We start from the raw sequence: 15,711 nt of genomic DNA, 5'->3' as shown, positions 1-15,711 counted from the left end.
TGTTTCCATTCTTGACTAAAATTTGAGTCAATTTAAACTGAAAATAAGATATTCTTTTGTATTATTCATGTATTTATAGCAGTACTATTAGTATATAAATATTTTTTTACTGGAAGAATAGCATGAGTACCTCAATAACTATGAGGCCAACTGACCCAAACTCTTTGTAACATAAAATGCATTTTAACTTTAGGGAAATTCATAAAATATTAATATTCAGAAGGAGTCAGTTGAAGATGAGATTTTCATGTGTAAGATACCTTTCATGAAACCCATGTTGGCGGTTATCCCATGATTACATCTTGGGTAATAGTGCCACCTGCTGTTCTCAGCGTGGCATTGCTGCCAGTTTAGAGAGTGGTTTGTGTCTACAAATGGAATATAGATTAAAATTTTGCCTTTTCAAATAAAAGGTTTATATTGGACCTTAACATCTGTACTAACTAATCTTTGTGTATCATTTGATAATATTTCTTAAGTCTGTAACAGCTGTATCATGTAACATTTCAAATATAACTTGAAGTGGTTGGTGAGCCTAATTTGTATAATGTAACATCAACAGTAATGAGCAAAATGTTTAATTTTAATTTTTTATCACAAAAGGAACAAAATGATTTTCCACACGGTGAGTTAGTATTGATTGTTTTTAGTCTGTAGTGACTTTGCTTTCTGACTCCAGTATTTTTTATTTTAATATGAAATATGTATCCCTTCTACTGAAATTGTACCAACTACTTATGAAAGTCATTTTATTTACCAATAATGTGTTTATCAGAAATGCTAATAGATATCTTTCCTTCGTGTTTACCATGTTAATGTTTAAAAACATCCTATAATTTTGATTCTTCCAGTAACGTTGTTCCTTGTCTTTATTTTTACCTCATGGCTGGTGAATACAAGATACTTTATATGCTAGGCATTCATGCCAAGCATATAAATGATGAGTAGTTTTCATTCACATTTTTCCTATTAAAATTGGTAAAGAGTTTTTCAGTGACAAATTGGCATGTTAAACTTAAGAGCCTTAATTTAAAACAATTTACTGTATCTTATTGATGTGTTTAATTCTGCTTCCCAAAATGGCAGGATTATATTCAAGACCTATATTTGTGGACGTTGATACTTGAATTTTGAGTATGAAGCCCTTTAAAACATGTTTTATGCCTTTTTTCAAACAGCATGAAGCTGAGCTATTTACAAGGCTAAAAATGTAAACCTCCCATGAATTTTTCAAATTTTAACTTAAATATCTCTCTCTTACTCTTTAATCTAAATATCGCTGGTAAAATGTTCCCACATTGAAAGGTAAAAGCTACGTTGGTTTATTTTCATATTGTAAGTCAGGGAAACTGGCTTTCTTATCTGCCCTGTCACTTTGTTAGTCCTGAAGTGATCTTTAAAGAAACACAAAGATAACGTTCTGGTTTTCTCTCATCTTTTTCCTTCCTCCCTTTATAATTTCTCCAATGCTATTTTGTTAAACATGCTGGCCCTTGGGCCAGCTCCTGTGATAATACTTTTATTTGTATTAGGAGCTGGTTGTATGTCCATATTTGAAGCTGCAAACACTATAAGCTTTAGACATCAAGTACTATTCATGAGCTCACCTCCGATTTTTAATACTAATGGTGTGCTTTGTAAATCCAAATGAGAGAATATGTCAGAGAAAAAACCCAAGACTTCAAATAGTTGATAAATATGAGACATCATCCTGAAGTCTGAAATACTATCTTTTGGTTGGGAGTCAATGATGGTGAAATAATCATGAGACTAACTAAGACCTATACAAACAAGTGTATTTTCACGTTGACAAATTAAAGTTGGAATACATGGAATGGTATCCATTATGACTTTTCTCTGCCATATTAACACTATTATACATATAAGTAATAAAAAATATCATCCACTGGTATAAGTGGAGTTAATAGTTAATAAATTAGCTAGGCAAAGAATCTTCTCATTTTATACGCTCAATTAGTACACTGCCTAATTAAAATCCACAGGAACTTTTATTCTAAAGCATCTGGAACTATTTGCTCATCCATGACACTCTAACACTACTTGCTTTTATGTTGTAAAATATATTCTTCCTAAGTTGGGAGTGTTGGCTCTAGCAGCGATTACTTCCAAACATTCCATGCATTATTTTTCACATGAGAAAGGACTGGTTAGAGCTGTCAGGGACACATCTCCAGAAGACTATCTTTCCCCTAAATAAACTGGAGGTTGCAGAAGTCTTATATAATTACAATTTACAGTTGGCCAAAAGTTGAAACAAAGACTTTTCATAAATTGTTAATTTTTATTGAAATTATTAAACCAAATTTCTTTTCATACTCTTTATAACACTTAGCATTTTAAGCTTAGATCTGCTGGGATGTAAAAATCACTTTAATGCAAACAACTACCTTATTGTCAAACCACTCTTTATGGTTGTTTCTTAGAATGTAAATCTAGTTATTGTCTGTGAAGTCTAAAAATCCCAAAAATTTTTAGGTGCTTGTTGAATATACAGTGGCTCCTAATTTAGCTATGTATTCATAGCAGCTTAGAGCAAGAGTTTAAACAGTGAGTGTGTGAACCGTAATGTTGCATTTTTCCTGCCCAGCTTAGCATGTGAAAAAAAAGAAACAAAAATATGAAACAATACATTTCTTAAAGCACTAATTGGAAAAGCAAAAGACTGAAAACAACTCAGATGACCACCAATAAGGCATTGGTGGAAAAAAGCTATCATAAAACCATAAAATAGATAACTATACAGCTGTAAAATAGAATGGGGAAGTCTATACTGGGGTAGGGTGATATTGAAGACATAATGTGTGGTATGTTAATTTTGTATAAGAAAGAAGAGAATATGTATACTTATATTTTCAGAAAGAAACAAAGGAAGGATAAAAACCAAAACCTAATAAAAATGGCTAACTATGGATTGGAGGAAGAACTGAAAGAATGGGATAGGAAAGGAAACCTAGACTCTTCTGAATGATGTTTTGTGTTTTGACTTTGGAATCATGTGTTTTATGCAACTAAAAAGCAAATATTAAAGACAAGAAACAACAAGTGTTGTCAAGGACATGGAGAAAAAGGAACCCTTGTGCACTCTTGGTGGGAAGGTAAATTGGTGCAGTCACTCTGGAAAAACAGTATGGCGGTTCCTCAAAAAATTAAAAGTAGAATTACCACATGGTCCAGTAATTCCACAATTTCACTACTAAGTATTTACCCAAAGAAAACAAAAACACAAATTCAAAAAGATATATGCACCCCTATGTCTATTGCAGCATTATTTACAGTAGCCAAGATATGGAAGCAACCTAAGTGTCCACTGATAGGTGAATGGGCAAAGAAGATGCGGTATGTGTACACACACACACACTGGAAAATTACTCAGCCATTTTAAAAAGGGATACAATCTTGCCATTTGCAACAACATGGATGAACCTAGAGTCTATTATGCTAAGTGACATAAGTCAGACAGAAAAAGGAAAATACCATATGATTTCACTTATATGTGGAATCTAAAAAACAAAACTAGTGAATAACAAAAAGCAGAATCAGATCTACAAATACAGAGAATAAACTGACAGTTGCCAGAGGGGAGGAGGGTTGGGAGATGGGCAAAATGGGTGAAGGGGAGTGAGAGGTACAGGTTTCCAGTAATGGAATGAATAAGTCGTGGGAACAAAAGGTATAGTATAGGGAATATAGTCAATGGTATTATAATAGCATTTTATGGTGATGGTAGCTACGCTTGTGGTGAGCATGGCGTAACATATAGAATTGTTGAATCACTGTGTTGTACAACTGAAACTAATGTAACATTGTGTGTCAACTGTATTCAAATAATATATATTAATCACAAGGACAACAGAACAAAAACCAAGATCTAAATCAGAAATGAATTGAAACAAATTAAACCTAGCTAGATATCTAGTTGGTAGCATAATCACATGGAGAATTATTTCAGGTAACTTTAGAGTATACTGTTTTGACATTTCATCAGTGGAATAATTCCTGAGATAAAAAGAACCATAAAGAAATTCTAAACTGTATTAATTCATCTTATTAATAGTGATATTAATCTTTTTATTTTGAAACTAATGCATACTCGACTCATATTAAAAGAAACGAGTAAGTACTTTTGGTCATATCATTAAGATTTTTAAAATGAGAGAAAAGATAATACAAATATAAAATCAGAGACTTTAAAATTCCTCTAATCTTTAATTTGATTGATAGTATCAGCATGAACTCGTATTACTTTTTTTTTTTCTTAAAATATGCATTTCCTACCCCACCCACTGAAAAAGCTGAGAAGCAGTGACAATCCAGGAACAGTGAACACCCCTGGTGCCCAAGTTACTGTTTTTAAACATCATTCCCCACTAAAAGCAGTCCGAGCCTTTTGGAGAAAGAGCTAATTTCAGGTCTTGGGCAGGAACTGTACAAGATGAGCCCAGAACTTCTTGTCACCCCTTAATTATAAGGGATCATATCAAAAGGATGCAGGACAAACTTCAGGAGGTCCCTACTACCCAAAGGCAGAATAATTTGAGCAACAAAATATGAAAATGATTACATGGGGTAAAATATGTTAAGTGTATAAATATTCAGGAACTCATAATGCTCATCTTTGGATCAAAATTGACAAGTAAAGGGAAAATTAAACATTTATTCTTCCTCTCTTGTACAGACTATTCTTTACAGTCAGCAAGGGAAGTTCTTCACAGCAGAGGAATCAAAGCTAATAAATACAGGGAGAATAATAGAATTGGAAAATCACCATTTTGCAACATCTCATGAAATAATGGATCTAATCAACAAACATTAATGTCTGCCAAAAGCATTAAGTGAATGGTTGGTGAAGAACTTTATAATAGGGCCAGGCTGACATCACCTTGGACCCACTGATCGATCTTAACATCTTTAAAATTGGGAGAAGCATATCCCGATACTGTGTAATGGGAATTATGCATCATCACCTATGATGTATCCTTGACCAAAAGAAATTGAACCTGAATCTTATCCAGCCTCTAGACCTAACTATTGGTTTACACAAAATATGAGGAATAGAGGAACATATTAAATGACATCATAAGAATAAAATCAGCCAGATCTAGAATGTAGATTTTCAAGTGTAAATGATCCATTCTCTTCAATAAAAAAATAGCAATGAAAGGGAGGGCCTGAAGACTGTCAGTGATTAAAAGGGATTTAAGATACTTGTCAACCAAGTCTAATGTGTGGACCTTGTTTGGATCCTGTTTCAAACAAACTACCTGTAAAAAGAAATTTTTTTTTGGATAATCAGTGAAAATTAAACATGGACTCTATAAGATGATATTAAGGCATTGTTGATAATATTGTTGGATGTGAAGATGGTAGTATAGTTATATTACTATTTGTTTTTTTTAAGTCCTTATCTGAAATGCCTACTAAATATTTAGGGGTGATATGGCACGATGTCTGGGAGGTACTTTTGAGTACTCCAGATCTACCCAAAAAAATGAAATGAGGATCAATAAATAAGTAACAGAGTTCATGACTATAGAAGCTAGGTGATGGGTGCAGGTGGATTCATTGTGCTGTTAATTCCTTTTATATGTATTTCCATAATAAGGTTTTTTTTTTTTAATTTTTAAAGCCCTCCCATGAGATTAGCCCAGATTAGATTGGATCATTATAGCAGTACCTTCTCAGCCATGTTCTATTAGGTTTTAGGTGAGAGACTTGGTGTGTAGGAATGTGTATTTGTGGATCTCAAGGGGAAAATAGTTTTTTTATTAGAGCTTAACTATAACATCTTTTCATCCAGTTAAATTCCAGAAGTCATAAAATTACTTCATAGAAAGAAAGAACCTTGCTTAGGATACTGTTGTTAACAAGCTTACACACCAAAATACACTGACATTATACCCTTTTTTTTTTTTTAGACCAAGCCACCCTGGTTGAACAAGTAAAAAGAGTAAAAGAAATTGAAGCCATTGAAAGTGATTCTTTTGTTCAGCAGACATTCAGATCAAGTAAAGAAGTCAAAAAGGTAAGTTTTCATCCAGACATTATGAATAAGCCTTTAGAATCCCACTGAGGAAATGCTTTATTAATGGATTTTACTTAAATGTAAGTGCTTCTTCTAACAGGTAGATGAAGTAGGGTGAGCGAGTGTCAGTGTGTTATTGAGAGAGAGAGAATGAATCAGTGAGAAGCAGTTCAAGTTTAACTTGTAAAAATATATCTGATGCCATTTTTTATTTTAAAATTCACTGAGAAGACAAAGTAAAATGTCAACAGTTCTAAAGCAGTAATATGCATTTCATGAACATACAGTTTTCTTTTCAAGTGTCTACATCTACTTTCTGAATTGACACTGCTAGAGAAAAGTTAGAAGAGATCTTTAACAACCCGATTATTACCCAAATAGTAACATGTGTGCACTCTTTGCCCAGATTGGTATCACTTATTAAACTCCAGTAAAAGGAGTTTTGATTGGCATTTTATTTCTGTTGATTATTGCATGTATTCTTTCAATTATTATCAGGACCACCTTTAGGAATCTGTTCCTTTAGTCAGAAAAGGCATTCTACTGTGAGATACATGTATTCTTTAATAACATACATGTAATAAAGACATAGTATTGTTACCACCTATTCAAAAATATTCTACAGCCGTAAATATATTAACAACTGTATAGCATCCTGCTGACAAATTTATCATAATTCATTTATTTTTTTCCTCTGACACTAGATAATTTAAGTAGTTGTAAGCTTGAAGGTATTAATACATGTTTGTAAATATCCATTATTGTCCCCATAAGATCAATTTTTCAAGATGGAGTTACTTGCTTAAGGTTAATATTATTTATTTCTACACATGTTCCCAAAGTCATCCTCCACTAACGTCCCAGTCCAGATTTTGCCCACAAGTCCAAGGAGAGGTCTGCCTCTCACACCCTGGTTAACACCAAGTCCTTTTTCACATTTACTTACCTGATAGGTAGTCAGGCAAAAATTGACCTTTTGTCTTCCTATTAGCATTTCTTTTGTTGCTTGTGATATGAACATCTTTTCAGTTACCATATACTTTTTAAATCTTCCTGGAGAAGTGACTTGAGCGTGTGCTGGTGCTTAGGTGCACAGCACCAGCCATCCCTGGTTAACCCATGGTCCCTGCCTTCATTTGCTGATTTCATTTGAACTTTTTGTAAAAGTTAGCCACCACAACTCCTAAAAAATGGTGGAACTGTAAAATGGACATCCATAAGTATAGTTGCTCATTTTATTTACTATCTTACTCTTGAATATCTTACATATTAAAAGGTCATTCATATGTCCTAAAACAATGGTAATTTACTTTTAAATTTACTTTCCTAATACTTGTTTTCTGAGGTTCACCCTGACTTCCCAGCTCTTACTGGACTCAAGATAAACAGCATTTTCTTTCTGTGGAAATACTTATTCCTCTCTAGTAAATACACCAGGTTTTCCTCTACATACCTTTTTCCCTTTTGATACTAATTATTAATAATAAACTTATTTTTGGGCGCCTGGGTGGCTCAGTCGGTTAAGCGTTCTACCTTCTGCTCAGGTCATGGTCCCAGGGTCCTGGGATCGAGCCCTGCCTTGGGCTCCCTGCTCAGTGGGGAGTCAACTTCTCCCTCTGCCCTTCCCCCCAGCTCATGATCTCTCTCTCAAATAAATAAAATCCTTTAAAAAAATTTAAAAATAATAATAATAATAATAAACTTATTTTTAATTCCATTGTTTTTCCTTCAAAATACTGGCAGCTCCTCCAATAACTAGCAAAACCAGCAATGAGCAAGGAAATTGATCAGAAGTGTACCTGATAAAGAGGAAAGAGGATGGGGCTTTGGACTCAAAGAGATCTGAGTTTGAATCTTAACTCTCACACTTCCTGCCGTGATTTATGGTCTTTAGCAAGCTTCTCAACTTCTTCATCCCTCAGTTTCCATATCCATAAAATAGAACCAATAATACCTACTTTTGGAGTTGTTGAGGAGTAAATATAATGAGTATCAAATATCTAACATGGTTCTTGGTCCCATAAATGCTTATTTTTAAATAACATACTCTAGCACCTAAATTATTCTATATCTAAGTACATTCTGTAAACTAAGCATAGTGCTTAAAAACTTCTACCGTAGGTGCTCAGTCTGTCTTTTTTCTTTTTTTTTTTTTTTAGATTTATTTATTTGACAGAGAGAGACACAGCGAGAGAGGGAGCGCAAGCAGGGGGAGTGGGAGAGGGAGAAGCAGGCTTCCCGCTGAGCAGGGAGCCTGATGCGGGGCTCGATCCCAGGACGCTGGGATCATGACCTGAGCCGAAGGCAGATGCTTAACGACTGAGCCACCCAGGCGCCCCAGTGCTGAGTCTGTCTTAAGTATCAACACCTTACCCCATTTACATTTTTTTAATATTCCCCAAGTTTCCATGCTCACCAGTAAGGCAGACCTCTTGCTGAGAAAACAGAAAATCTTTAGATCTGGTTTTACCTTTAAAGTCTTTTGAAAGGTATAAATGTAAAATATCTGTATATTTCAATTCCAGAATTAGTAATGTTTTCACCTCATTGTATCCCCTAGAAAAGTTTTGAAAGATTATTTCCCCTTAACCTCTGAAGGTTATCAATCTTAAGCTAATGGACTAAATCCAAGAGAAAAAAGTCTTCTTCCTAAATCTCTAACAAAAGCCTGTGTAGTTAAATGGCTTTCCGTGGGACCAATATAAAGGAATTTCACCTATATCTCTGATCAAAGGGACCATCACTATTCATTATTTTAATAACTAGTTCCCGTTGTTTTAGTGTTCAGTGCCGAGTTGGAATGTTCACTCACCTTCAGTATGGCTTTTCTTGCACTTCTAATTCAGATGCCACCATCAGGGATAGAGAGGATTAAGATGAAATAGGGGCCTCTAGGGGCACCTGGGGGGCTCGGTTGGTTAAGCATCTGACTCTTGATTTCAGTTCAGGTCGTGATCTCAGGGTTGTGAGATTGAGCCCCATGTGAGGCTCTACACTCAGTGGGGAGTCTGCTTGAGATTGTCTCTCTCCCTTTCCCTCTGCCCCTCCCCCCAACACATGCTCTCGCTCTAAAATAAATAAATAAATCTTTTTTTAAAAAAAGATGAAATAGGGGCCTCTCAATTTCATAAGGAATGTTCATGAATCTGTGTAAGAAAAACCCATCTACTGTTTCAGCTGTCTTTTTTTTTATTTTTTTATTGTTATGTTAATCACCATATATTACATCATTAGTTTTTGGTGCAGTGTTCCATGATTCATTATTTGTTCATAACACACCCAGTGCTCCATGCAGAATGTGCCCTCCTCAATACCCATCACCAGGCTAACCCATCCCCCTACCCCCCTCCCCTCTAGAACCCTCAGTTTGTTTTTCAGAGTCCATCATCTCTCATGGTTCGTCTTTTAAAAGAGGTGGCCCTTAACAATAATTCACACAAAGAAATAAAATCAATTCTGGAAGGCCTTGAGCTGGCTAGTTCTAGATTGAATGAGTATGAGGGAGAAGCAAAAGCAACCTAGAAATATTAATCCAGCACTGTGAGTTGAGCCACTTAAAAATGTATGTAATTAAAATATTTTACCAACATTTTTATTTCTTTCCTCTAAAATTAAAACCAAATAACAATAAATCTTAGGTTTAGCAGTTGGGAAGCAGTGGTCAAAAGCATGAGATGTAGGGTCAGACAGATGCAGGGTCAGGTCTGATTCTGCCATTTACTGGCTATGTGTCCTTAAACCACATGATAACCCCATGGCTCTCGTATCTTAAAGGGGAGGTAATATTACCCCTGGCAGAAGTTTTTATAAGGATGAGCAAGATACTTTACATAAAATAGTTAGCCAAGCACCTGACACTCAGGAAATAAAAGCTGTTATTATTCTTCCTCTTCCTGAATGCTGAGGGCTGCATTTGTCTCTGGCTTCCTTAAAAGGAATTGGAGATGCAAGGATTCTCATTTTGGTTGGGTCACAGCTTGTTTTATGTAATTTTTTATGGTTTATAGATCCTACAATTCTCACTGGAGGCTTGGTGGCCTATTGTATTCCTAAGCAAATAATTAAAAACTTACTTTACAGCTTTATATAGTAGCTTACTGGTTTAGTGTGCAGACATCAGCTTTGGGCCAATTTGTTTCAACCCAGCATTTGGAAACATTAAAGCACAAGCAAATGATGTAAAACAATGTTGTAACATAGCCCCATTTTGATTTTTATATTTAAATAACTTAAAGTGACTAAAATAATAATGGCTACCATTAATACTAGACATTTAGCGTATGTAAGTTATCTAAAATCCCAGTAACCTTTATTTAAAACTAAGCAAGCTAAGGCTCAGCAAATTTTATTACCCATGGTCAAAGTGCTAATAAATGGCAAGAAAGAGCTTCCACACAAAATTTATTCAACTCCGGAGCCCTTGTTTGTTTTTACTCATCCAGTGTCTCTCATAATTGTGAACTCAGTGCACGTTCCCTATTGAAGTATAAAGAAAGCATTCACTAACGGGGGAGTAAGCTAAAAAAAAAAAAAAAAAAAAAAAGAAGAAGATGGCATTTACCTTGGTGAATGTACAACAGTCTAAAGTATTAGCCATCTAACACTGGACTTGTATTAGTCACTGCATTTCAAAATGATCAGAAAAGCAGGGATGGGCCAACAGTGAATAAATTTACACTCAACTGTAATATAAAGCAGAGGGCCAATTTATTAGTTTAGAAAACGGTATCCTTTTCCAGTTTCCAAAATGTCTGTGTCTGCAATATAAGGTAGCGATTCAGGATGCCCAAGAAGCTGAATTATTTATCAGGAGATTACTTAGCAAAGGGAGGTAAATTATCTTGAGGACCATTTCATCCAGATCATGGGGAGATAGGGGCTATCCCTGATGCACACCAAAGACTAATTCTCTTGAGGACTAAATTACTCATGACCCAGGTTTCAACGTCTTTCTCTTCTGGACAGTTCTACACACATTGGCATACATTTTGTATTTCTGAAAAAGGCTTCTCTATACTAACCACCCCTTCAGTTGATAGAGTCTTTCTTCAGCTGTGTGAATTCCACTAATTAAGCTAAGGAGCTGTTACCAGAAAGTGGCTATTACCAGTAACATGCTAGACATTGTGTCTCTGTCAACACATATCAATTTAACAGGTTAACTCTCTGCAATCATCTCTCTCTTGTGTGAGTAGATAATTGATAGTTCCTGCTATATCATCTTCAGGAACCAAGATGCAGTTCGTTTCCAGACTTCTGTCCCAAGTAAGCTTATTGCCAGTTATTCAACCCTAAAATTGTTGTAGCTGGCAGATATCCACCTATGTTCAGAAAGAGGATAAATAACCCTAAGCAGCAGGGTCTAACTTACTCTTTTACTTGGAAGTACATTTTAAAACAAGTTTTCCAAACTGAACCACCAGGTGGCAGTGCTACTCAAAGCCAGATACTTGATAGTGACCATGTTGTGGGTTTTTTTATAGTCAAAATTTCTCCAACAGTTTTCCTCACTTAAATAAAGAAGCAATTTATGATTCCTGTCATATATTTTTTAATTATCCATTTAAATAATAACTTCCATGCTCTGATCCTAATCTCTGAAAACTTTACCTGAAATATACATAAGTACTTTTCCAAGAAAATGTTAATGTACTGTATGTATAAACAGAACGAGACCAGGTCATTTTTATAATAGAATGTTATCTCTGCCTCCTGAATATGTGCGATCCACATCTTTGGCAACTAGAATAACAACACTCCACAGTTCTTCAATACTGCCAGTCTCCTAGCTGCGCCCTATGAGGCACGGCTCAGACAGGCGGAATGACGTGCTCATCTGTTCTCTGCATGCAGCATAGACCACCAAAAAATGATGTCTGAGCCTCATTAGACTGGCATACTTCCCACCTTCCCCTGTGTGGAATGTTGGGCTTTACTGATCTACGTCCTCCGTTTTATAAAGGGTCAGTATAATATCACACAGGGCTTTAGGCCTTCTAGGCCTAGCATGTTGGAAACATAGAAAGGTTTGATGCCTGGGGGTGGAGGTGGGCGGAGTATTGGCTTCAAAATACAAGAAGAAAACTGCCAGATTTAACAGTTATTTCTTTAAGTATCTCTGTGTCCCTTGTTACAATGTGTGATTATATCTTTATTTTGCTATCTGTTTGTAAGTTATCTGTCAGTTCCATTAGCAAAATGTAATCTCCACTTGGTACCGGGAACATACCTATTCTACTCTCCCTTGTGTACCCAGTGCTTAGCAGTTAGTAGCACTCAATAAATACTGAAGATGGATATCCAGTTCTAAGATAAATCATTCCAAGAAAGGATTAACTAATTTGTGTAGATTTCATTTTCTAGATGTTTTTCCCAGTGACATCTGTTTTACCCTCCACTCAGAGAAGTAGATGTTCAGAAGTAGCTACATTAAAAGAAAATGGAGGTTCAAAAAGTACACATACAGAACCAGTAGCTGTAGAAAAAGGGCCGAATGGTGGAATTAATCTCCCAGTCATCTTGGGTTTTTTTATTTTAATTTCCGATTTCAGCTTCTCATCTAGTCCATTTCATGTTACCCCTGCAGCCTTGCTGCTGATTAGCCACCTCCCTGGCCTTTTGCTTTCCCAGACAGGGAAGTATGGGAATTAACCCAAGAGAGCACAGTACGACTGGCTTCTTCCAGGCAGCAGCAACCATTTATCAGTCCTCATGTCCGCAGCCCTGAGCCCAGTGCCTGGCGCTTAGTATTCCGTGATGGAATATTATCATTCAGCAATAAAATGGAATGACATACTGATACATGCTTCAGCCTTTCATGGAAGAACCTTGAAAGCATGCTCAATGAAAGAAGCCAGTCACAGAAAACAAAACAAACCCACAACAAGAAACTACATAATGTATGATCTTTTGTATGAAGTGTCCAGAATAAGCAAATCCACAGTGACAAAATAGATGAGTGGTTGCATAGGGATGGGGAGGCTGGGAGAAATGGGGAGCAGTGACTGCTAATGGGTATGGGGTTTTGTGGGAGGAGGATGAAAATGTTCTGAGGTTGCTTGTGGTGTTGGTCGCAAAACTCTGTGGATATGCTAAAAGCTATATGAATTGTGATATGTGAATTATATTTCATTGAGGCTGTTATTTAAAAAGCAAAAACAGGGTGCCTGGGTGGCTCAGTCAGTTAAGTGTCTGCCTTCAGCTCAGGTCGTGATCCTGGGGTCCTGGGATCGAGCCCTACATCGGGCTCCCTGTTCAGCGGGGAGTCTGCTTCTCCCTCTCCCTCTACCCCTCTCCCCTGCTTGTGCTCTCTCTCTCATACTCTCGCTGTCTCTCAAATAAATATTTAAAAATAATAATAATAAAAATAAATAAAAGCAAAAACAAAATAACCTTTGAATTTGCTTTTCATCTCTAAAGAGACCAAATGAATGCTGGAGATTTGTTGCTTGTTTTGACTAATAGAATTTAGATTTATGAAATGTTTTTCTATAGTATAGACACCTAAGTCCCAATTTCTCAAGAAAAATATGCTGATCATAAAAAAATCAACATTTTCTCCATGTTTTTGTATTTTTTTGCTTATTTTCAGAATTGTTTCTTACTCAATCACCCAGGGTCTTTTTATGATTAATATTATCTCAAAGGAGACTAAATGAACAATTACTATTCCAAATAAAAAATATTGTTAAGGCAGAATTTTAATTGTGTATTGTGATCTAATTAATAAAACATTTATGTATCATGTTTCAGTCTGTGGAGCCTGGTGAGGTGAAGCACGCAGCTGCGACATCAGGACCAGCAACAGTAGTTCCTGACCCTCCCAGTAGTGAAAAAGAAATAGACCCCAGCAGCATCCCCACTGCCATCAAGTACCAAGATGACAACTCTCTGGCCCATCCGAATGTAAGATCCTTAGATCTGAAGAATGTCCACTGAAGTCTAGTTGACTGAAATGAATTCAAACTATTGTCATTTTGTGCTGGTGACAAAAAGACTGTTGGAGGAAATGGATTCATATATTACTATTTGCTAGAAATAAGCAGCTGACCCCCGTCCCTTAGAGCAGTGACATGGATTTGAATCTGGTATGATCCAAATCGTGTTGTCTGACTTCTAGAAGTAGTCTTCCTATCCTTAACAAAAATAGGCAAAAAGAAGAGGTTGGTTGGTTGGTTTTTTTAAATCTGGCACTAAAAGATCTAAATCTGCCTCAGCTCTCATTGGTTCATTGAACTGAGCCTGTCATGGACATCGTATTTTGCTATCTACTCTGAAGTCGTGTCATTCCACTGTGTCTCTGAGAAAAAGTGTAGGAAATAAACTTCACAAAACACGGCGTAAGATTGTTAACAAAAAATGTTGCTATTACTCTTTTTCTCCAAGACTTTCTGAACATTATTAATTCCAAATAGATTATCTTCAGTTGAGAAGTCACCAAAAGTTAACAGTATCCAAATCTTGTGCTAAAAGATGTATTCTGTAAAGATAATTTATGTTACATAAGGTCAAATCCAAGTTATTGGCAAACAATAACATTTTTCTTTTTTCTTTTTCTTATTTCAGTTATTTATTGAGAAAGCTGATGCTGAGGAAAAGTGGTTCAAGAGATTAATTGCTCTCCGACAAGAAAGGTTAATGGGCAGTCCTGTGGCCTAAGTAATATATTTATGGTTGAATTAACAGTAACATTGGAAATTTAGGTTTTTAAATCCCAATATTAACTTTTTACTCTTAAAAAGCAGTTAGCTGATTATGTGAAAAGGTAATATTTCATTCATTTCTCATGTAGGCTTGAATATTTGTTGATTTGAACTTAATCAAACATTGTGAATATTAAAACTAGTGTAAAATTTAACAATGCATGAAAATATCATATTGTTAATAAAGTTAATCCTAAAAATATCATTGGTAAAATAAATGGTACACAGTAGTGTTTGAGTAAAATTGGAAAAATACCAAGTCGTGACAATTTTGATTAATCATGCATATGTAAGAATCAGACTATATGCTATCCATGTGAGATTTCATCTTCCATGTATTATGAAACCATTTTTGAATCTTTTATTTCAGCTTATTGTAAAAATTTAGGCAGAATAAAAAGCACTGTAAACAATCTAAGTAGAATGAGCATGTTAATCCTAGAGGAAAAAAATATTTTTTGAAAAACATTTCTTGCAAATTAAATAAATTGATGATTTATTGCTTAGAGATCAGCATTTACTAAGTGTTCCTTTTAAAAATGTTAGCAGATTCCAGCTCATTCCTCTAGAAACCATATGTTCATGGTAGACCTCATCAGTTGACCAAATACCCGTGATGGAGAAATCATTTCTGAGAAAGCTGGTAAGAGCTCTCACTTCAGTCTTACTTACCCAACTGCTATTCCCTACAGAGGAAGCCAGCTAATTGTAATTTTGATAAAGCTATCTGTCATTGTAGAATACCTTTCTCTAGTAGCTGAATGAAAATCAAGTATGCATTCCATACTAAACATGCCAGAGATAAAGATTTCTAGGCCTTGCCTTACAAAACTAGTTTTCAGCAGCTGATGTGAATATTTCCCTTCTCTTCTGTTCTGTTGTCTGGTCTCACTCTAATTTGGTCTCTATGAAGACCGTGCCTTGGAATACAAGATAAACCTGAAAAGTTTTTAGGAGAAGATTACC

General features: G+C 35.5%; 1 protein-coding gene across 1 annotated transcript in view; it reads left to right on the top strand.

Moving 5' to 3' along the window:
• The window catches only part of RSRC1 (arginine and serine rich coiled-coil 1), a 429,432-nt gene extending 414,179 nt beyond the window's left edge, over nucleotides 1-15,253 (top strand). The window contains exons 10-12 of the mRNA XM_073890364.1: nucleotides 5,937-6,043; nucleotides 13,796-13,948; nucleotides 14,609-15,253. Coding sequence (XP_073746465.1) covers nucleotides 5,937-6,043; nucleotides 13,796-13,948; nucleotides 14,609-14,701 — 353 coding nt within the window. The 3' untranslated portion in view covers nucleotides 14,702-15,253. The remainder of the gene's footprint in view (nucleotides 1-5,936; nucleotides 6,044-13,795; nucleotides 13,949-14,608) is intronic.
• The last annotated feature ends 458 nt before the right edge of the window (nucleotides 15,254-15,711 follow it).

This window comes from Callorhinus ursinus, unplaced genomic scaffold (genome assembly GCF_003265705.2).
Source record: "Callorhinus ursinus isolate GAN/ISIS: 27379988/994484 unplaced genomic scaffold, GSC_fseal_2.0 scaffold1, whole genome shotgun sequence".
Classification (NCBI taxonomy): domain Eukaryota; kingdom Metazoa; phylum Chordata; class Mammalia; order Carnivora; family Otariidae; genus Callorhinus; species Callorhinus ursinus.
This window is presented reverse-complemented; position numbering and strand designations above follow the sequence as displayed.